The sequence below is a fragment of the Cuculus canorus genome, chromosome 12, assembly GCF_017976375.1.
Source record: "Cuculus canorus isolate bCucCan1 chromosome 12, bCucCan1.pri, whole genome shotgun sequence".
NCBI lineage: Eukaryota > Metazoa > Chordata > Aves > Cuculiformes > Cuculidae > Cuculus > Cuculus canorus.
Window position 1 is genome coordinate 9,368,598 of NC_071412.1, and position 15,157 is coordinate 9,383,754.

At 40.1% G+C, this 15,157-nt stretch overlaps 1 protein-coding gene across 2 annotated transcripts in view; it reads right to left on the reverse strand.

Annotated features, from left to right (window-relative positions):
- AKAP13 (A-kinase anchoring protein 13) overlaps positions 1-15,157 on the reverse strand; it is a 77,143-nt gene that overhangs the window by 21,137 nt on the left and 40,849 nt on the right. For both annotated transcript variants that reach the window (XM_054077398.1, XM_054077399.1), the window contains 8 exons: positions 14,968-15,010; positions 13,571-13,676; positions 8,268-8,439; positions 5,012-5,079; positions 3,963-4,029; positions 2,633-2,768; positions 1,595-1,707; positions 395-541 (listed from right to left, as the gene is read on the reverse strand). In XM_054077398.1, the coding sequence (XP_053933373.1) occupies positions 395-541; positions 1,595-1,707; positions 2,633-2,768; positions 3,963-4,029; positions 5,012-5,079; positions 8,268-8,439; positions 13,571-13,676; positions 14,968-15,010 (852 nt within the window). The remainder of the gene's footprint in view (positions 1-394; positions 542-1,594; positions 1,708-2,632; positions 2,769-3,962; positions 4,030-5,011; positions 5,080-8,267; positions 8,440-13,570; positions 13,677-14,967; positions 15,011-15,157) is intronic.

Here is a 15,157-nt window from a genome sequence, read left to right on the forward strand (position 1 = left end):
ATTACTGCTGGCATCTGAACCTTCAGTACTGTTATCTGCTCCTTCCTAACACCTCACCGCCAGCCTCAAGTGCACTTTCGCCATACAGGATAGCTTTTGCATCTGGCAGGAGAAGACTTCCTATCTAGCTGCTGACAGGGTTGAAATATAATCAGCAGACAAATGAAGAGAGGCGGTTTCTGGGTTTTTTGATGGCTTCTAGATACGTGAACGCAGAAAGAAAGCTTTCACAGAACACATTACATCTCTAAGAACCGCAAGACTGGAACTTTGGCTTCTGAGAAAAGCAAGTCAATGTTCTTGTTCACTGACCTAAAGCTTCCTAAATCCACGCATGAGAGTACACTAAGAAGCTATCCATAGTGAGTGAAATATTAAGGTGCAGGTATCTCACCATAAATGACATCTTGCCGTTTGACAACATCTTTGTTTTGCTGCTGTAGGAACTTGCTGTCCACTACTTGGCTCCAGGACTCTGCCTCCAGCTGCTTGGAATCTAATTCCAGATCTCCCATCAGCTGTCCTTCATTCATGTCCGCACCTTCACAAAGCAATGTAAGTGCTGGTAAGAGGTAGGTAACTTGTCTCACTTAAGATTCCTGTCTGTTCATTTAAGTCTGGACTTTTTCTGTTATACAACAGCCATAACACATATTCTCCTTTGTGGACACAAAAATGATCATATGGAATTATACCACATGAGGACCAGGTTGTCAAAAGCAATTTTAAAGGTTATATGCTAATTGCACAAAATTAATTCACCATTTTCACATAGAGACCTAATTCTTGCTTAGATAAAAAGACAACAGATTCTTTATCTGCAATGCAACACTGTAGATAAATAGGAAAACACAACACCCAATTCATCTTCCTTCATTTACATCACTGAATCAAAGGAATTTAGACTTATGTGAAGTCTCCGTTTTCAAGCTTGGAAAGGCAGAACTGATGCAGGCAGAATGCTACATACATTACACAAATATATCTTCAAGAAAAATTGCTCATTTGTGCAGGAACCAGGAAATTTTCTCTTATCACCGTAAGCATGCCCTTGTTTAGTCCTTAGCAAATTAAGACCACTGCTCTTTTCAGGTAAATATTGGCTAAAATGTAAAAATACTGATTGCATCCTAAAAAAAGCAGCATATAAAAATATTTAAACTTAAGAAATTAATTTAACTGACTTCACTTTCAAACCCACAAAGCTAAGCGATATGTTTCTTCCATCTCCACTCTGGCAAAAATGCAAAATGAAAGACATCATCATGAAAAAGATGACAGAGTGGCAAAATCTGTGGCTGCATAAATGGGCCACAAGTAGGGAACAGAAGAGCAAATGTTTGCCCTGAGCCCATATAACTCAACTGCAACTGAAACCTTCTAAATGTTTAGCTGCACTTCAACAAGCTGAAGAAATTACTACGTGGGGCTTTGTTGCAGTTTCTCATAGTAACATTCTAAGGCTAAAGTAAATGCACTTCAATTGTCCATTAGAAAGGAAAATGCTTACTGAAATGCCCAAATGGACTTTTCTATTTCTGGAAGGCAGCACTGAGACCTTCCTTTTGCTATAAATGCCACGAGCATCTCTTACCTTCGTCGACCAGTGACTCCATAGATTCATTCACCCGGCTAATTTTATGTAAAGAGTCTGTTGACTGCGACAGGAATTTCCAAGTGTGTATTAAGTTGTCATCATTCCCAACTCTGCAGAAAAACAGAACACAGAATACAGTTTATGACATTTAAAAAAACAGCCAAATGTACTTTTAAATACACAGAAGAAACGCATTTTAAATATGAATTGGAAACCAAAGCATGCGTTGCATGGTTATGTACAGAAATGTACCCCTTTTAATTGCTTTCTAACAACTACCTGTTGGGGCTCAACAAGCTGTAAGACCTACAGTTCTGAGTGACGGTGCTTCTTCAAAGAATCACACCTGAAGTTTTATGGTTTGGATAACTCCTTTACATTATCCTTGGTACAAGCAGTGCAAAAATGCAACACAAAAGGCTATCCAAGCACCTTTATCGTTAGCTCTGAGAAAGATCAGAAAAATAGACTGAAATAAATTTCACCATGAACAGCTAGGGCATACAAACTGTTCAGAACGTGACAGTCCATGCTATTGCTCTGTGTGTAGAACTGCTCAATATGCAAGTAGTGTAAGAACCATAAATTAGATTTCCTTCTATGATTTTCTGTAATTAATGATGTACGATACAGTCCTAAACATGAAGAATGCGGTTCCGTGCTTCCACTCTTATCATTATGGACATGGAAGTTAATGCTACACCTGAGCTGCAAATGTTTGCTTGCACGTTACCCAGCTCATGGCAAGGGAATTTCCTCCTGGAGTCTAGAGTATCGCTATGAAGTAGCCTTGAATATTATCAGATGGACTCAGATGCCTCTGAACTCATCCCGTGGCTAAACTAACTGAGACAACCTGACTGTGCAGAAGATAACTGATGGTATCATATGTAACACAGGTATTTCTGGGTTTGTGATTCTCTTTTGTACCTTTAACACTAACCACAGTACACAAATTTATTTTTAAGGCTATCTCACCTTGCTTGCAGCGTCAGATAATGCACATACACTCACACGTGTGCGGAGAAACCTTACCCTGCAATGTTCTGTATTGAGACACTTTTTGAAAGTGCTGCAGTCTGTTGTGATCTCCTATTATTGAATATTGAGGTTACGGTGTTTTCGTCAGGAGCAAGTATTGCAGAGCGAGGGCGCTCCTTCGGTTGTGAGCCTGGAAGGGAACCGTCAGAGAAAAGTCAGCTCATGCAGCTGTGGTGTTAACTGTGATGATGATTGAAAGAAAACAGGCTCTAAAAGTCACTTCCTTTTCTTTCTAGAGTTGTCACCAGCAGATCTTAGAGCTGTTAGAAACAGCCGTACACAGGAAAGAGCATCGACCCCTGTGCAGAACTGACTGCATCGCACTATGCTGAAAAGAGCTGGGAGAGATCTGAAAGTCCAGAAACATTCTCCTGGGAAACTGAACTTCATTATATTTGATAAATAAACACATGTAGAAATCTACTACATTGCTTTTTAATTTCTCAGGGCCTATAATTGTATACATCTACCTGCCTCTGGACAAATTTCTTCTCTATCAATATATATCAAGGAGAAATGCTGATCCTTATCTCATTATACTATCACATACTTTTAACTAATATTTCATATTAACTCCAGATTTTCCCTTCTTCAGATACATTTCTAATTTGGGGAGTAATACCTCTGCAATTCATGATAAATATCACACTGGGTACATCTGCATCATACAGTGCGGTTCCATACAGTGATCTCCAAGCTATTACTAAATATGTTTATATAATCATGGCACTACAAAACCTGTGTGAACTACTTCATCCCTATTCCTTGCCCTCGGTCACAATGGGTAGCTCTGCAGTGCAGCGTATGTCTCAGCACAGCCAGAAGTTTGTCAGTATTGTTCTTATTCAAAATTAAACTTTCTGGTTTAAATACCTCAAAGCATAAGACTATTTAATTAAAAAAAACCACATGTATTTTGAAAAGCATCCTCTCCACTTGTAAAGTTAACAATTTCTCTTAATATAATACTCATAGTTGGATTCTTTCCCATGTCAGATACCTATGGACATAGCCTTGTCTTCCAGGTTTTGTGGACTTATCAGCTGTAGGCCTTCAGAAAGCTACAGCAGTCAACTGGTTATTCTAAATCTGAAATGACTGGACATTTGCTGAAAGCTACATGGACACTGCAGAAGAGGATGAACTCTGTACAACTTCAGTACAACTCTGAAATCCTAAACATTGCTTATTATGCACAGCAGATGCTCTCATCCCTGTTTTGATAAATGTTTATCTTTTATACCATCAAGTATCAGTTGTCAGAACAGTGAAGAACAGTAGATGCAGACCATCACCAAAGCAGAAGGAAAGGAAGATTTCTTACTTTTGTTTCTCATGGTTACAGTGGGTAATGAAGAGGTATCATGTGCCTGCAACATCCCTCTCTGTGGCTGGAAGAAAAATGAAATTCACTGTAATTTCTTCCTCCCTTCTCCCATCAGGCTGTGCCATATATGTAAAATAAATCCCCTGAGAACAGATCAGTTCTTGGCGGTATGTGGATTTTTGATGTATATGTATGCACACGCACACACAATGTACCAGCATCCCTCAGCTGCTGTCAATGAAACGGGCAAAATAACAGATGGAGAAATGCACCATAAATAGGAAAATAAGAAAATAAAGCCCTGAAAATATTGAAATGAAAATCGTAATTGTACAAACATTAACTAGCTTAGAGAACCATACTGCAAAAGAGGTTCCCAGTATTTGGGGAAGGCAGGAATTCTGTGCATTCCTTACATAAACAACATTTATATAAATAAGAGTTTTCATTATACACGATGCTGCATTATAGGATGCAGCATTTGAGAATTAAGAGATATGGCATTTAAGAGCACTGAACACCCCTGAATTTTGCCAGTAAGGTGGGGGGGGTTGTGTTTTTTGTTTGGTTTTAATCATATGCTCATATACATTAACTGTACAGAAGAAAGTGTTTGCTCCAGAAATATTTAGTCTCAGTTTTGGGGCACTGTTACAGCTTCTCTATCAATCCTTTTCCCCAGACGTGCTGCTCTCTACAAGGTATGCTGTCTTCTCTCCTTATGGCAGCAGCCTGAGAACAGCCCAGAGCACAGGACAGACCATCTCATCAAAAGGTCCCTGTGTACTGCAGAGAACAATGCAGGAAATTTGCTGCCAGCAAACACCCTGTGGAGTTGATTCGGAGCATTCAGAGTCCCAGACACAACTACTGTATTAACATGAGGTTCTGGGGAATTTCAGAGGAGAGAAATCATTCACTATCGCAGAGGGGCTGAAGTTCTTTCTAATAAGCTGGAAACTTCAGGACATACAGTAGAAGATATTCTATATCTACATCGTTTAAACTTTTTTTCTTTATTTAGCAGAGGAGATGAAATGTCTTACCTTCATTTTGACCTTTGCACAAGAAGCAAAACTCTCCTTACAGCCTTTGTGAACAATTGCATTGCAGTCTGTCAAAAGTAAAATAAAAACAAATAATTTAACAAAAAAACACCCACAGGAAGCAGGCCAGTTTTTGCTGTTTGCTATCTGAACTGTTCTCTTGCACAACGGAGAGTCACACTTTTCAGGCATCATTGTGGTTTACATGAGTAACTATAGATACAGAGAGACAGGTTGCTCTCCCAGATAATTAGCCCTTTGTTTGTTAACATGGTTTCCTCATGGAATTTAAAAAGGAAATTACGTTTAAAAATCAATGCAAGACTGAGTCATCAGGGTCCTAAAAAAATGGACAAAGATGGGGTTATTTCTCTGTAAGAAAGGTAAGGTAGAAAGCAGGTAACAGAGACCAGTTATAGGGCAAATATTTTCTCTGAAAACACAAATACTGTTCTTATCAAGGCAAGCATTATGAGAATGAAAAGATAGGAAAAAGACAGGAAATTTAGTAAATATAAACAGAGGGATACCATAACAGAGATGTACCAGGCAGGAACCAAGTACTACAGGATTATCAGAAAAAGTACCAAAAGCATTGGCAAGGTGACCGCATCCATAAAAGGTAGGGACTTCCCGCTGAAGCCAAAACTTGAAGCTGCTGTTTTGGTCCAAAAGCGCATTTACCAAAGCAAAGAGCACCAATGCTTTAACATCACCCTTTGCTGCATATATCCCAGGGCAAAAGCTGCATATCTTTTTCGGAATACCCTGAGTCTGCCCAGGATCTCTGTCAGCCGATTTCTGGGAATCAAAGTTTCCAAAGGTGAATGAAACTTGTTTTTTCATAATAATTGAGACTGGATTTGAAGTATTAACTCTTCTGGCAGATGAAAGACCACAAGTCAAATGCTCTCAGATGAGATTCAGTAGCTTAAAGAAAACCTGTTATTTCCACTCATTCGTGAAAATGGATTTTAACATAGATCTTGAATTATATTTCAAGTGTATGTCACACTGTAAATGTACGGCTCTGAACTATTTCTAGAAGAAATATGAAGTGGAAAAAAATTCCACAGCTAGAAAGACAAAGTATGCTCAACATTCCTAACATTTCTTACATTTGGCCCTACTTAATAAAAGCCAGTAATTCTTCTGATCTGTTGAGAGAGGGACAGGTAAGGCCATAGGGCGTTGCTATTTGTTGATGCCCCACAATTTCCTGTGCAAGAGAGACAGAAAAAGAAACCTGCATGCTCTTGCAAAAACCCACAAGTGGTATCATTTTTCAGCTCAAACAAGGAAGAGGGACAGAACCTGCTTCTCGTACATGAAAAGAGGCAGTGAGACAACTCAGAACCGTTAAATTCACGCTCAAGCCTAGGAAGCCTGAAGGTAGCTCTTTAATATGTACCATTCAGCAACAGAGCATTTGCATTTTTCAGACTGAAAGTCTGGTTTCAGGAAATTTATTCCTCCAATTCTTCAGCACACAGGAAGTTCCTGTAACTCCTCTGTGTCACTGGTATTAATAATTAAAACCTCAGAAAGCTTCTTTTCTGCACCACTGATCATAAAAAAGTAAAAAAAGACCAGGCAGAGAGCTATTAAAAATTACGATGTTTTGCTCGCCTATTTGTTTTAGAGCATGCTAAATCTTTCAGCATTGACAAGCTGTTTCAGGAAGTTAGGGTGTCACTGAAAAATTGAGACATTGATTTAAATGCATCCAGCATTTTAAAAGGCATTAAGAAAAACTCATCTATAGGTGAGACAGAGAAGTGAATGTAGCAGTAAAGCACTGCCATTTCTGTAGGAAAAAAGTAGTCTACAACAGCAGAGGAACAACAGAGCCTCTGCTGCTGGTTATCAGTCATTTCAAAGGGATTTGATGGTTGGCTTTAAGATGTGATGGAAGAAAGGATCACACTCCGATGTGAGTTTACAACCTGGACCCTGACTAAACTTTCCTTGTGGCATTCATTTTTCCAGCTAATGCAGAAAACTTACAATAATTTCTGTTGTACCTTGAAAAACAAGGAAAGAACATCTATGCCAACACATACAACAATGTTGGACTATTTTAACTCATTAGGATACAGAGAGTTACATTGGGATGTATTTGATTTTTGAAGTGGCTTCAGAAGCTGTTGAGAAAGTCAAGGGAAGGAAAAGGGAGAAGATGCATTTCAGAGCTTCTAGTTGCTGATGATTTCCATTTCCCATCAGGCTGACACAGAGAGTGTCTCATACAATAGCTTTGCTGAAATCTCTCCTCTTCCAGGAAACTCACAACTGCCATTTGGAATTCAGCTGGCTGCTCCTTCCCTGGCTCACCAGAGATGTTTTATATACCGGTCATCTACCAGAAGGAACAGACAGAGACACAGCCGCCTGCTCCAGCCTGGGAGAAATTCCCAGTCACACTTTGACTCATCTCTAAGTTAGTGGAGTAAAAAAATATTACAATAGCAAGGAAGGGAGAGTCCTGAGCTGCAGTGGGAAAAAGACATTTTTTGTCTGCATATTCAATAGCTTTGGGTTGCTGTGTAAACCAGTAACCATTCTGGTCTCAACCACACAAATGCTGTTGACCTTATCAAGCTACATGCACAAGAAACCGTCTGATAAAGAAAGAGAACAAAATCACCAGTCTCACTGAAACCCTTTGCTGTGGTTCCTGTATTACCTGCGTTGTTTTGCACGCACTTCACATGCATGCAGGTAGTTGCCATTTGACCTGTGATGCAATTTCATGTATAAAGGGAGAATTTCCTTTTGCATCAAGTTGTTCTCACTGAGGGTTCACTGAAGCACTGTTTTGGAGAACTACAGCAATTCACTACAGATAGGTGGGACATTTTCTTCCCTCATTAGAAACAAAAGCCATGATCCAAGCCAGCTTTCCCTGTCCTCCATCCACCTTAACGAAAAACCTCGGCCTCAAACCATAACACGCAGCTGAAAGAACCAAAGTCCTCCAGCTGAGTGATATAACCCAACAAGCAGGGGCAGAAAACTCCATGGGACGTTGGGATATCCAAGCACAGATGAGGAGGCTGCAGGACACCTCCTTGCAGCCACAACTCACTTCAGCCCAGCTTCCATAAGGCAACATGCTGCTCCATGAATAACTATCTCAAAGTCGCCCTCCCACCCCATCCTTAAACAAAGGGAAAATAAAGTGTAAGGTTTGGATTTCCTGTGGCAAATTTAATGAAAAACAAAAGGAAGGAAAGAAAAAAAACTCCTGACTTACTTGCACAGTAGTACGAATCCTTATTGAAAGGTTTCATACAGTGGTAACAGGTTGCTTGGGCTACAACAGAGGTTGCAGTGAAGAGATGTCCGTTTAACAGCTTCTTATCTTTTTCCTTCTCCTTGGAATCTTTGTCCTTCTCTTTAGTCTTCTCTTTATCTTTCTCTTTTTCCTGCCAAGAGAAAATGAGCAAATGCCTCGTTACTTTGCAGAGGTCTATCTTCTGGTTACAAATTCTTCAGTGTTTGCCTTTGGCACTACGACGATATCGATCACTGCACACCTTAACAATAGTCATGTGTCTGCACAGCTCTCTGTTAAAAAAACCAGCTTACAGCCCCCATCGATGTGGATTAACGTGCTATTGACTCACAGAGCCTTCTGCACAGGCATCTCGCAAGCAGAGATAAAAAGCAGCTATTTTCTTCCATCTTTGTTTTGTATTTGCTCGGTTTAATGACTTAACCTCTTTTCTAGTTCTGGGCTCTCATCAATCAGTTCAGTACTTTCAGTGAACTGTGTTAAATACAAACATTATATGTAACACGTATCAGATATTCAATACAGTTAATTTTTAAGGCCGACCTCTAAGACTTAGGCTTTGCAATTGCATTTTTAATAGAGAACACAAGCTCTCCCAAGCTGCCTGTACAGTATCACTGCCAGAACATTTCCACCTCCATTTTCCTTCTGACTACACACTTTTTCAACAGTTTTATGCAACCCTAAGTAACTATACAAAGCTTTTTGGTGAAATGGATCTTCCACAAACTCTCGAAATACAGCCCCACAGAAAAGCTGAGGAACAACAGCAACACCATAAAGATCATCTCGCCTTCCAGAAGCCATGATTCAAACTCTGGGGTACTCAGCTTTGGAAAGAAGATAAACACAGCCAGGTTCTCCAATTTTGCAGAGTTTTTGCTTACCTTTCTATTGCTACCTGAGACAGAAAATGGTAAGTACTAAAAATTTGAAACGTTACTCTCTGCAGCCTTCTGTGGATTTGAAATTCTCCCAAACAATTTTCAAAGGAAAGTCGATAGAAAAACTCCAAAACTGAATAACAGCAACTCCTTGTCTTTCCACTCTTATTAAAATTTTACAAAATTAAACTCCCGATCAGTATTTTAACTGTTAGTGCAGACTTCCTGGCATCTGAACGAGAAGCTTAACCAGAAATTGGTAAAGGCTTCTGTAAGCTTATCTTTGAGTTTGGTTATTTACATGCCATGTGCCCTTAGCTAAATACTGTCACAGCCTAAATATCAGAGAGCTGCAGAGCAGCCCATGTGAGCAACTGCCATGAAGCGGTTAAAAGAGGTATTGAGCTCTGCAGTCACCGGCAGGGAAACTTTTGAGTCTTTGATGACACACTCAAATAATTAGTAACTTAGCCTAAGATCTCCCCTCTCCCCACACACTCCGGGCGAAGTGCCAGTGTCAGAGTCTGTCCCTGAAAACCTCATAAACAGAAGGTCTCTTTACTGGCTCCAAACGCTATTTTGTTCTGCAAATAAGCAAAACCAGGAGCATTACCATATGGAATAATCCTGTCTGAAGCAGAAAACCTGCCAGGAAGATTCTGCTTTGCAGACATCTCCACTTCCTCTGAGCCATGAGCTCAGTTCACCACCTCACATAAACCTCCATAACCCCATTCTCCATCCACTGACCTGCTTACCTTTAACTGTGTCCAGCCTGGCAGGATTGAAGAACTAAAACTCCGCAGTTTAGTTCTTGGCCAACAGTACCAAGTTAATGCCTGGAGTTTTGCTCTATTGCCAGGACTTGAGAAGCTCCAGTACAAAAGATCACCCTGCACTCAAGGCACATCTTGCAAATCTCATGCTTAAAACGCTGAAAGGAGATTCACCATCCTACACTTTAAATATACCTGATGTATACTGCAAAGCCCAGTAATTCTAGAGTCTAGAATAATGCCTTGTCTTCATAAAAATCACTGTAAAAAGTATTTTAATTAAAGCTGAACGACCCCAGGAAAAACAGGAAACGGGTGCACCACTTTCAAGGAGGAAACAGCAAACCAGCCAGCCATACTGCTGAAATACAAGGTCTCAAAATACAATTTAAATTTGAATATTTTTTTGGCTGGGACAGTTATTAGAAGGTTTTTTTGTTTAATAAAAGGATTGTAAAACCAAACCCATTTTCCTGCGCTATCGGAGCTGCTAGCGTGACTTGAAGCATGGCTTCACAGCTGAACCTGCACTGACGTGCACGAACAGACACTATAGGTACCACAACTCGCTCATAGGGTCCAAAACAACAGAACGTGCGCTGCAGCAGCAGCTCCCGCTCCAAAATAACCACAAAGCTCTTACCTCCCAATGCTTAAGTCCTACAAGCTTCACTGTTACTTGAGGTACTTCAGCAAATTTACTCCACTTTATCGACATCCTTCCCCCAGAAGCAGGAGGGCTGCTCCCACCAGCATTAGCCCATCGTGATGGCCAAGAGCTGCCAGCACGGATGGCTGGGGGGGATGGCAGTCAAGAGAGGAGTTGAGCAAAAGGGAGAGGGCGGGACAATTGCTGCTAACTTCCTTGCAGATGATTTTAGCTACTTTGCTACTTGCTTTCATCTTGCCCTACACCAGCTTCCACTGCTAAGAAAAAAAAAAAAGCTAAAAAAAATTACAGGCAGGAAAGGGTGGGATTAATATTGTAAAAGTCACAAGTCAATACAAGACTACCAATTTAAGAGGCAGAGGGTGGTAAATAAACTACACTGTGACGTTTGGGATACAGAAAAAGTGAATTTTAACATATGTCAGTGTTGCTATGTAGTACTTCGGTAAACAAAGTGCTGCAAAGGTTTCCCAGACAGAAAGTTTTAACGTGTTTGAGCTCCTCCTGCTCTACAGGTCATAAATACTCCCTGTCACCTAGCCCTTTCCAAACCTTACAGCTCATACTGTATACATTGAAATGCTGTAGGTAGTATAGCACTGCCTAACAACTGTGCAAGTCAAGGAAAAATTACTCATGCTAATTTTTTTGTCGTCATTTCCCAGAACTCTCTACCAAAATGAAAAGCATGAGCATTTTTTTTATCTAATCGACAGAGACATGGCATGTTTTAAACTTGACAAATGTGAATCAATGCATGCTACTGATTTCAAGAGATTGCTGACTAATACCTGAATAGCACACAGTATATGTCAGGCATGGCTAAATTCACAAACTTCTATCAGCATCCCCTACAGTTAATACTCCAAAGATCCTTTTATTTTTAAGGTTTTGCTACATAACTGCTTACAGCATTTTAAAAAAGAGCCGTTGCAATTAGTACACTCAGATACGCTTTATTCTGTGATTCATCCTAGGAAACAATGGTTTCTGAATGTTTGGAGAAAAGTAACGCCTACTGGAAAGAAGTTGAAGCCACTCTCCCTCCTGACAGCCCAGACAGCAGCAGAAACCAACTCTTCCTGTCCAACTTCCTCTTTCAAGGTTCGTTGTTTTTCTATTTAACTCTTACAGGTTTTCATAGGTCATAATGCTTCTGAGAAGTCAGTGTTCCCAAGAACTTTTAGGTCAAATTATTTTAATGTACAGCTGGAACTCTAAAAATAGATGTAATGCAGACATTCCACCGCAAGCAGAGAAGAAATTGTAATTTGTATGATATTACAGCTTTTTAGTCAGTGAAAATATCAGAACTGATATGAACTGCAATTTTTGTAGCATATATTATTATTCTTATTGGGATTTTGGAGCAATTCTTTATCAACAGTTTCAGAAATAATCATGAAATTAGTAAAATCAGACCACAACTATTTAACAAAGGCAGAGCAAATGTCTCAAAGCGCTTCTGTTGTATTTTCTTACCTGTCCCAGCCTGCCTTAGTTCAGATCTCTTAAATTTATATATGTATGTCCAGTTCCTGCTCTAGAGATTATACATCCAAACTGCAAGAACCAGTTATCAGATTTCCAATCTTGTTCACAGGCTGCGCAACACGCTCCACAACTTCTCACTAGTGGTTGCACAGAGGTTTCTATGTAGACAGAAGGTGGTTTTTTTTTTTGACATTGTGCTTTGCAGCACAGGGAAAAAGCATCGCCTTAAAGCCGCTCAGCAGCAGGTCGGAGCTGCTGATACCTTCAGCTCACATCTTTAAAGGCAGATCCATAAAGAGGAACTGTGCGTTACGATGACTGATCTTGCTACAGCTGCTACCTCATTGCAAAAGCGATGCAAGCCTCCAAAGATGCGTATGAAAACGTGCATTGTACCATTACAACACACAAACTCAGCTACAGGAGAGGAACATTCAGGCTGAAACAACTTATGTTGGGTAAGACTAAAATCAAGTTTGCGTGTGCAGGTGAAACGGGACCCCTCCCACAGACATACGCTTTAGCCCAGCCTCTTTCTGCGATAGGGACAATACTCATTATGCCACGTTTTATTTCCTGTTTGTTATTCAGACAGTCACCAGAATATGTAATATGTGTCTTAGCAGCCTTCCAATAGTATTTACCAACATATTTGCTACACATCACCTGACTATATAATGTGCATTGCCCACTGTGTGGTAAGGTGTTCTCATCAGCTTCTGTCAGACATGATAAACCACGGTGAGATTAAAGTAAAAAAATCCAACTAAGCCAAAAAATCGGCAAACATATATTAATCCTCAAGGAATAACCTAAGGCAAAACCAGCCCATTTGCGTGAATTATTTAGCATTAGTGTAATTATTTCTGTAACCAATGCTGTTCCCAGGAAATTCAACTGAGCTGAGCACTTATCCTTCAGCAAATGAAATCCCAGGGTTTCAAGGTGGGGAAAAGGGGTAAAATACAAATATTGGCCATTACTAAAGGTCAAAGGTTAAGCAACTTCTCCAGCAGTGTGCAGGAACTTTGTGGCAAAGGTAAAAATAAAAGGGAAACACAATACAGCCTTCAGCAGCCAGTCCCCTCTTACAGCTCCTGTCCTCATTTTATTAAGTATGGGTTTTGAAAAATTAGACTCATCAATCACTGTAAAGCCATAACTCATGCTGGAGCACAATCTATTCTCTATAACAAATGAAGCTTAGTTCTGTGGGAGAAAGACACTAACTCAGGAAACCTCACCTCAGATGCATTTCACTTTTGGGGTTCTAAATTTTCCATGTTGCTATTCCCTAATACCCCACAGAAAATCCTCCCCTTATAAAAGGAAGAAAGGAAGAAGAAGAAAAGAAAATTAGGCAAAGACAAAAATACCACCATACAGAAACACACTGAAATACAGAATTCATCTCTATAAATCACACAAAGCACTTACTTTGCTCTTCTTGCTGCTGGACATTTTATTCCTGAGGTAGCTGAAGGTGCGACTGACTTTCGTTGCACCTTTACCAGCAGGGACACTGCTGTTCTCTTCAGATATGCTAAGATCAAAAAAGAAAGAGGTTGGTTAATTTTTGTTCCTCTCAAAGCATTAAATGGATAGATAGGACAGACGTGCTTACTATCCAGTAGTTATGAGTTGCTTTATGGTGTAATACAAGAGAAGGCAAAGTAAAGACAAAATGACAATGCAGTAGTTTGTCATATGTTTCAAGGAATCCTTTTATCTGTTTTTAAGCGATCTCCATTCTCAAATCATGCCATAGCACCCTCTGCTGCTCCCGTAGCCAAACAACCACTAAACAGCTTGCAGCATCTGCCTGTCTACATGGGCAATATTGCAGTTATACAGTCACACTTGGCAATTAATCATCAATATTTCCGATGTGGAGCAGACAGAAAGGGATAAAACATGCATTCATCCTTTAAAGAGAGATCTCCTTCCAGAGAAAGGCATCTAATGAACTCTGAAACAGCAGTGAGTATCTTTAACAGAAACCATGCTGTCTGCAAAGCTTCCTGTGAGAAACAAAAATACCAATACAAGTAAGAGAAAGCAATAGTTATTTAGGCATTTCTGGGAGCTAGATATTTTCTTCCAGTCTTTACATGCACGAGCTTATGACTACTTCAGCTTCTATGGAACAGTAAGGTATTATGAAGGAAAGTATTTTTGTGTTAAAGAAAAGGATATAGTCACTAGGAAGTACACGCAAACCAAAAAACAGAACAGCAGAAAGAATAATGAAATCAAGGAGGAGAAACTAGCAGTGAGCAGAGGCGAAGAGCCTCCTAGCCATGAAATAAAGCCAAAACTACCAGAGTGACACAGAGCCCAGACACCTACCCTCTTTGGTGCCACAAATGTTCCTCCCCAAGGAACGTGGCTTTTAAAGCCAGCACCCACTAGAAAGATTATCTATCTCCTGTCTAGCTTGCAAGGATGAAAAGTAATGATGTACAAAACCATGACTGTTTCGGCCTTCATTACAGAAATATAAACAGAAAAAACAGAAGAGAGGAACAACTACTTCTTCTAGCATTAAATATAGCTCAGGGTAATCTAATACTGTTCAATAATAGATAATCTGATATAATGCTATCTATGAATAAACACAAAGCCTTGTTAGAGATAAGACACAGAAGAGAAATTAATATCCTATGATCTAAAATACCCTTCAGCCCTTAGATATACTGGACTGATTGTCACAAGCCTGACACTCGCAATTTCAGCTGAAGAGCACTGGTGCCAGGAAGGCTTTTGTGTGTCCGAACCAGAGCCCACTGCATGAGTCCCACCAGAAGAGACATGGTACCCTCAAAATACCGTACCTCTGAACCGAGGAACCCGTGGGGCCGCCAAACGCTTGTGTACCTGGAAAAGATTGGAGGGGTGGGGGGATGATATGTTAGACTGCAATCTTAGCCCACAGATTTCAAAAATATAGCTTGCATATTTGGATGGTTCAGGAGGGAGGAGAAATGTTCTCCACGAGTGTTTAGAACGGATTTCACGTGCTCA